Source organism: Mytilus edulis, chromosome 10, assembly GCF_963676685.1.
Source record: "Mytilus edulis chromosome 10, xbMytEdul2.2, whole genome shotgun sequence".
Taxonomy (NCBI): Eukaryota; Metazoa; Mollusca; class Bivalvia; order Mytilida; family Mytilidae; genus Mytilus; species Mytilus edulis.
The window spans coordinates 72,175,708-72,183,733 of record NC_092353.1 but is presented as its reverse complement, the minus strand read 5'-3'; the positions used below and the strand labels follow the sequence as shown (position 1 = coordinate 72,183,733).

General features: G+C 33.9%; 1 protein-coding gene across 1 annotated transcript; it reads left to right on the top strand.

Annotated features, from left to right (window-relative positions):
* Nucleotides 1-3,254: 3,254 nt before the first annotated feature.
* Nucleotides 3,255-6,934, top strand: LOC139491814 (uncharacterized). The gene is made up of 5 exons (XM_071279683.1): nt 3,255-3,310; nt 3,674-3,768; nt 5,479-5,619; nt 5,942-6,002; nt 6,390-6,934. The coding sequence occupies exons 2-5, from the start codon at nt 3,690-3,692 to the stop codon at nt 6,505-6,507; spliced, it is 399 nt and encodes a 132-aa protein (XP_071135784.1). The 5' UTR covers nt 3,255-3,310; nt 3,674-3,689; the 3' UTR covers nt 6,508-6,934.
* The last annotated feature ends 1,092 nt before the right edge of the window (nt 6,935-8,026 follow it).

Sequence of the window (8,026 nt, the reverse complement as noted above, 5' to 3'; positions counted from 1 at the left end):
CGAAACCATGCTACTGTGATATCGTGACACCAAATCGCCTGCACTACAGCCGTCCCGCTAGACCACACGACCACCTGGGCTCTACTAAAATAAAGCTTTCAGTGGCCGTGTGTTACCTTTCCTCGTCAGTTTTTATCTAGCGGCGTACTACAGTACATGATATATTAGGCATGGAGATGTTATTGTTACAGATCAGCTCAATTATCTATAGTAAAGGATCCTACAAATTAATGTAAGATACAGTCACAGAAAATAATTATATTTATAAGTACGTCTGAGTCAGTGACAACTCAACATCAGATTTATCCATCGGATCGCCATCAATGATGGTGATACATGGCTGTGTACATAATATATATACAACTCGTCTAAACATCAACCCAACAATGTTAGATCTGTAAATTTGCTTTCGCAAATTGTTTGTTCTTTCTTCGCCGGGATTCGAACCAATGCTACTGTGATATCGTGACACCAAATCGACTGCACTGCAGCCGTCCCGCTAGACCACACGACCACTTGGGCTCTACTAAAAAAAAGCTTTCAGTGGCCATTTGTTACCTTTCCTCGTCAGTTTTAATCTAGCGGCGTATGACAGTACATGAAATATAAGGCATGGAGATGTTATTGTTACAGATCAGCTCAATTATCTATAGTAAAGGATCCTACAAATTAATGTAAGATATAGTCACAGAAAATAATTATATTTATAAGTACGTCTGAGTCAGTGAGAACTCTACAGTGGATTTATCCATCGGATCGCCATCAATGATGATGATACATGGCTGTGTACATAATGTATATACAACTCGTCTAAACATCAACCCAACAATGTTAGATCTGTGAATTTGCTTTCGCAAATTTTTTATTCTTCCCTCGCCGGGATTCGAACCCATGCTATTGTGATATCGTGAAACCAAATCGCCTGCACTGCTGCCGTCCCGCTAGACCACACGACCACCTTGGCTCTACTAAAAAAAAAGCTTTCAGTGGCCGTGTGTTACCTTTTAAAAGAGATCGATGTTGAATCCATCGCATACCTCCTTTAACATGCTTTTTGGTTAATGAATTAACCATTATCTGTATTGGCTGTTTAAATTGTAAGAACAAAAATCTATTTTATTGTCTTGTTGATTAGTGGATTTGTCTGTGTCTCCTGATAAAATCAGGGCAGGTTATTTAAGAAATGAAAAAAATATATTATTGCAATGTCCCAAACGGTGCACATAGTGTATCTATTCAAGGCTATCAATACCTAAAAACAATTATCCATTAAAACTTTCCATAAATATCGCGTAGTCTCGAGTGCCCTTTCAATGCAATTTTCCATAAGAATAATGTTTCAAATGGGCATACATTTTTATGCCCCACCTACTATAGTAGATGGGCATAATGTTTTCTGGTCTGTTCGTCCGTCTGTCCGTTGTTCCCGCTTCAGGTTAAAGTTTTTGGTCAATGTAGTTTTTGATGAAGCTGAAGACCAATCAACTTGAAACTTTGTACACTTGTTGTTTATGATATGATCTTTCTAATTTTAAAGCTAAATTAGACTGTAGATCCTAATTTCACTGAAAATAGAAAATGAAAGTGGGAGTTTCAGGTTAAAGATTTTGGTCAAGGTATTTTTTGATGAAGTTGAAGTCCAATCAACTTTAAACTAAGTACACGTGTTCTCTATGGTATGATCTTTCTAATTGTAATGCCAAATTAGATTTTTTACCCAATTTCACCACGGTCCATTGAACATGGAAAATGATAGTGCGAGTGGCGCATCCGTGTACTTTGAACACATTCTTAGATACCAAAGGGACAGTCAAACTCATAAATCTAAAACAAACTGACAACGCCATGGCTAAAAATGAAAAAGACAAACAGACAAACAATAGTACACATGACACAACATAGAACACCAAAGAATAAACAACACGAACCCCACCAAAAACTAGGGGTGATCTCAGGTGCTCCGGCAGGGTAAGCAGATCCTGCTCCACGTGTGGCACCCATCATGTTGCTTATGTGATATTTAATCCGGTATATAGTCTAATTCGGTAGGTCACATTCATGAAAGGGAAGGGGATTGTAGTTACGACGTAAGGAACATGTCCGATATCATTTGTGAAACGGTCAACCAAATCGTGATGGCGTCTGTAAAAACGAAGGGATGATTTCAACTTCACCATTTGAAACTCTTGGTTTAATAGCTTTCTTGTGAGCAGCAACCCTCTATCAAGAAAGTCATGATAGGAAATACAAGCACGGGAATATACATTTGAAAATTTGACAAATATTTGTAGACGATCGTTTACAGTGCATTTTCCATATAATTCATATGGTAAGAATTTTACATCTGAGAGCACTTTCAAAACTGGTACGCATGGACCCAACATTGGCTTGGGTTGACAGGGGGGTTACAAAACACACAAAAACCTATACCTGTAGCAGTCATGTCGCTGACATAAGCGCTGACATAAGTGGTCATGAATCTAATTGATTATGTAAACTAGTTTATGATTTACTTCTGCGTTATTTAAACTATTGTCATTAACTTAAGTCAGTGATAAAAATAAAGTTGATACATGGTTATATAAATCATTCAAAATTTTCCAATAATAAAAGTAAAAACACAAAAAAACTAAACTCCGAAAAAAATTCAAAAAAGAAAATCAAAAATCAAAAGGCAAAATCAAAAGTCCACACACATCAAACGAATGGATAACAACTGTCATATTCCTGACTTGGTACAGGCATTTTCTAATGTAGAAAATGGTGGATTGAATCTGGTTTTATAGCTAGCTAAACCTCTCACTTTTATGACAGTCGCATCAAATTCCATTACATTGACAACAATGAATGAACAAAACAAACATACTCAAAGAGTAAAAATGTCAAAAATAAGGGAACAGCAGTCAATAATGTGTTTTCATCTCAATATCACTGTAAAAACAATAAATTTAACGAAGAAGCACAAAAAGATCTTAACAGTGTTGTAACTGGATAACACAAACCTTAAACTACATGAACAAGCTGGTTTGTTTAACTTCAAGAAGTTGTCTGAAAACAATTCGCATAACTTGAATAATGTTTTGTTCAGACTTTTTAGTAGACCATAAGATCAAAATGACCTTTTCAGACTTAAATTCGTTTCCAAGTGTTTGATCGTGAATAGGATAAGATCTATATCTCCATTAAGCTTATGACGTTCATAGACAATGCTTGTCGAGGTAAATTTAATCTCTTCTTTTTTTAATTATATATTACAGGAGAATCAAGTAATTATGCAAGTTGCTACGTAACATTTGATATGTTCTGTAAGGTGTGTATTCCTAGAATAATAACATTTATTTCAAGGATAGTTGTTTGTCTTTAATCACCATATAAACATATTCCTTTCAATGATATACTCCTGTTCTGTAACTCGATATGATACAGTTGTAGAATTTTTTAATTTGTTTATCAAACAAACAGTCGTTTCTCATGCTATTTCAGAGCTAACGTCTTTAGGTGGCACCTGTTCATATTCGATGACGGTTCGTAGCAGACAACACTTATCCAATGTATCTTCTACATACATTACCTGTAAAATATTAAATAATTTACCCATAATTTTAAGATTCTAAAATGGTCTGTATTTAACGGAAAATTGATACACGTCATCGTATTTATTATTCTTTTTCAGGATAAGTTGAGGAAGCATGAGTTCACTTTCTGGGACCTGTTTTATAGTATCATGCGTGTTACAAAGGATCATTTATATGTCGCTTGGAACGAAGGGTAAGTCTGTTTTTTTACATTTCAATATGACATTTGTTTAAAGGATTTAAATTTAAAGATTAACAAGTCTGGCAACCAGTGGACATGTCCACTGGCAACCAGTGGACATGTCATGGTGCTTAAAGGACCAAATAGGAGATTATACGGACGGACGACCTTTATATACATATATGATATTCCCCGCATAGCGTTTTTTGTGGTGTAAAACATTAAATAAATAACAAAATGTTTACTTGAGACGAAAAATATGATATATCTTAATTAGATATAGGAAGATGTGGTGTGAGTGCCAATGAGACAACTCTCCATACAAATAACAATTTAAAAAGTAAACCATTATAGGTTAAAGTACGGCCTTCAACACGGAGCCTTGGCTGTGTAAAACCATTCAAACGGGAAAACCAACGGTCTAATCTATATAAACAAAACGAGAAACGAGAAACACGTATATATTACATAAACAAACGACAACTACTGTACATCAGATTCCTGACTTAGGACAGGTGCAAACACATATTTACTTTTACTTTAGAAACATTGCTGGTTTTATAAGTAAAGCCAAAGCTGAGATGTGTATGAAAGAAATTTCATTTGCCGTTTAAGTGCGTCACTGTTGGGAGGAGTTTCAATTTCTTACAGCCGTGGCAGTAAGTACTTTGGCTTAATTATGTTTGAATTAAAAGAGAGTGGCAAATACATCAAAAGTGGCTTCGAACTAGTTTGTCAAAAACAACAAAACGAAAAACGATTAAAAGACATACAATGGTGTAGAACACTAAAACTTTAAAATAAGCAACTCGACACTCACCAAAAAGGATATTTCGGGTGCCCCAGGAGGGTAAGTAGGTACTAATCTACATGTAGCAGTTTTCTTGTTGTTCATGAAAGTACAAACCCAATGAAGAGTTGAATTAATTCGGGAAGAGAAGGACGAGGTTGTGATTAAAACATTTGGAATATTTACGTTGTCATCTGTTAAACAGATATTCCAGAACAGTCAAACAAACCTAAATTGTCAAAGGGATGATTTCAACTGCCTCCAGTGATACTCTTTGATCAATTGTTTTCTTCTGAGCAGCAGCTCTAGTCTCAATCATGAAAATCTTTAAATAAGACAAATATACACCAGACGCAAGCTATGCTTTTAGTAACAATTAGAACCATATATGACATTGATAATTATTTCCAAAATAAAAAAAATAATGTTTTCCTGAAAAAAATATTCATTCAAAAATGTGTACCTGTAATGTTTGTATTAAAGAATTAAGCAGATTATCCCTATTTTTCGAAATTTTCCTTCCAACTTACTGACTGGTAATTTCCTACCTTAGCGGAGTCGAGTTATATGAACATTATCGCTGAAACTAAGGGCGCACGTGGCGTTTCTTATAAAATTGACACTGTCGTCATAGGTAAAAAAGCAATAAACAGATTTTCAATGGTCATCTCAACTCGATTGCTTTTCTCACTTTCGACGTACAGGCTCAAGCGAGAAAATCAATATCGTTGTGATGATCAACAATGATCTATAATTATAGGCAATACTACCCCAATTTCTTATTTTCAGTGCGGTTAACAATCCATATTTCGCGGTTTTGTATTAATTAAAACGATATGTCAAAAACATTATTAATGAAAAACAAATCACTTCACATAAAACACTACCATAACATGCAAGTCTCTATTTATGATTTATTTTTATTACTACAGATGGTGTTCATCACACGTCTCCTTTTACATGTAAAGATCTACAGATACGATCATTGCCACTTCTCATAATGGACACACCAAAATGGACACATGTATACCCCAATAAACCAAAGGAACACATTTTTGGGACAAATTCTGATGGTCAGGAAATTCTGATAGTAACAAAATATATATTTTCTAATTAATGCCAAACTACATGTATTCATAGTGGCACAGCCTTATACATATACACACAATAAAAACTGTAACCTAAATTTCCCCTTACATTTCAGCAATTATTACCTTCCTCATTTGAATTAATTACAACATCAAAACAACAATAACATCGTTTGAATACATAACGTTAAAATGTACATTCGATCAGTAATGCAATTTTTGCAAGTAATTAAAATTGCGACTATAAAGGCTTCAAAAAATTAATGCTTGTTTCATGTTCCATATTATATCACATTTTGTTTTTCAGATTCTCCGAAGACAGATGGAAAGTCCGAGTATGAGAAATTTATATGGACAATAAAAATGAGGTATTCCGAGGTTTTTTTCAATCAGTTAGTTTGCGTTTACTCTCTTGTTCCATATTTTTTTTAAGAAAAAAGCAACAGACCCGTTTTTCATTTAACGTGATTTATTTAGATAATGGTTAAAACATTATATTATGTATGTTTGATTATGTATCATGTAGAACATTTCATAAACTCTTGACGTACGCATGTTTTTTTACTGCTACTGGGTTGGTTTGAAAAAAAAAATTACTTTTAGCGTAATGTGTCGTTTTAGTGTACATGTACCTGATAAAGTTTTACAATGAACACTTGTCACAATGACATCGGAATAACGACTAAGCAAATATGACAATAAAAATAAATGTTTCACAATATTATATTTCTGAACTTTTTCCATAATTTTTGTAGTTCATCAGAAGACGAACGAGAAGATATCACTGATCAGGAATGTGACGCTGCATTAATGGAATTCATAGCTCGCACCGATTTCGATAAACTTTTGAATGAAGATTTTGAGATGAGATGATACACTAGCCGATAACTTTCTCTTTTGTCTCCCACGCAAAGCGCTGCGATTGACATACAAATCTGGGTGTCCGTCCGCTCGGTCATGCCCCTTTGATATATTGATAAAACTGGAAATGTCATTATTGGCGCTCTCATGTGTACAGTTCTTGCAAGATTTTCGTATGAATATTTTAAGGTTTATGTCTCAGTCTCAATCGTAAATCAGTGCTGCTCATTTAATTAAATAAATTTGAAACATTGATTGCATGGGAAATTGCACCATTAGTACTCTCATATGTACAATTCTTATATTTATCATAATAGAAATCGCATAGCATGTCCTCTGAATCCTTCATTTCTTTATGATATTTATAAAATGTTATGGGATTTTTTTAAGTAAGTATCCTTGTATAAATAGAAAAGGTGCATTTCGTCGGACATTCGAGCTCAGCTCTTTTATTTTAATTGTTATGTTATTGTTATATTAAAACAAACAATACTTATTTAAAGCTTTACTTTCTCCACTATTGGTTCAAATTGCAATTATATGGCATTGTATTACGAAATACACTTATAGAAATCAGTAAGGCTGTTATACATGTTATGTGTGATGACCTGTCACCACTTATTTTAGATTTCGTAAGGCGACTAGCAACGCATTGAACTTTAAAATGCGTCAATAGATATTTTTCAAAATCATTACTAACTTAAGCATTGGTGGTATTCTCTTTCGTCGATAAGAACAGGATGGCTAATACAATGTCGTTTAAATAAAGGCAACAGTAGTATACTGCTGTTCAAAACTCATAAATCCATGGACAAAAAACAAAATCGAGGTAACAAATAAAACCGAGGGAAACGCATTAAATATAAGAGGAGAACAACGACATAATACTAAAATGTAACACACATAGACAAAATCCCACGAAAATAACAAATATAACATATACATAACAACAAAACCAAATACATGAATTTGGGATAGACAAGTACCGTGACACGTCTTATCGCAATGAGAATTTACACTAAAAAATAAGAGAAAACAAACGACTCAACGTTATATTGTAATACACACAGAAACGAACTATAATATAACAATGGCCATATTCCTGACTTGGTACAGGGCATTTTTAAAGGATAAAAATTGTCGTATAATGTACATTTGAAAATTTTGGTATTACTCCACCCGTGTAGCTCCTTCCCTGCATATAACCAAGTTCAGATGATGACATATAGATATATAAACAAAAATGAGATACGACGCATATATATTTATCTTAACTCCTAAACATTTCCAGTAATATGATTGGTTAAAACCAACAGAGTTAGTTAAGAACCATATCAAGAAATCAACGCCACTTTGCTTATTTGAATATTATACTAAAGAAATCGGATACGGGTCACGGAAATTACATTAAAATGATATGAAATTTTGAAAAATGTCTATTTTAACTTAAGTGATAGACAGGTTGCCGGGGCAGAAAATTATTTTACACAACAATATACACCATTTAAACGAAACATAATGACTGTTGTTG

What these genes read in the sequence shown, in the direction of transcription:
- LOC139491814 (XM_071279683.1), top strand. Translation starts at nt 3,690, where the DNA reads ATGAGTTCACTTTCTGGGACCTGTTTTATAGTATCATGCGTGTTACAA. An exon ending in TTTTGGGACAAATTCTGATG is followed by an intron (nt 5,620 to 5,941) that starts GTCAGGAAATTC and finishes TTTGTTTTTCAG; the next exon opens with ATTCTCCGAAGACAGATGGA. An exon ending in ATATGGACAATAAAAATGAG is followed by an intron (nt 6,003 to 6,389) that starts GTATTCCGAGGT and finishes TAATTTTTGTAG; the next exon opens with TTCATCAGAAGACGAACGAG.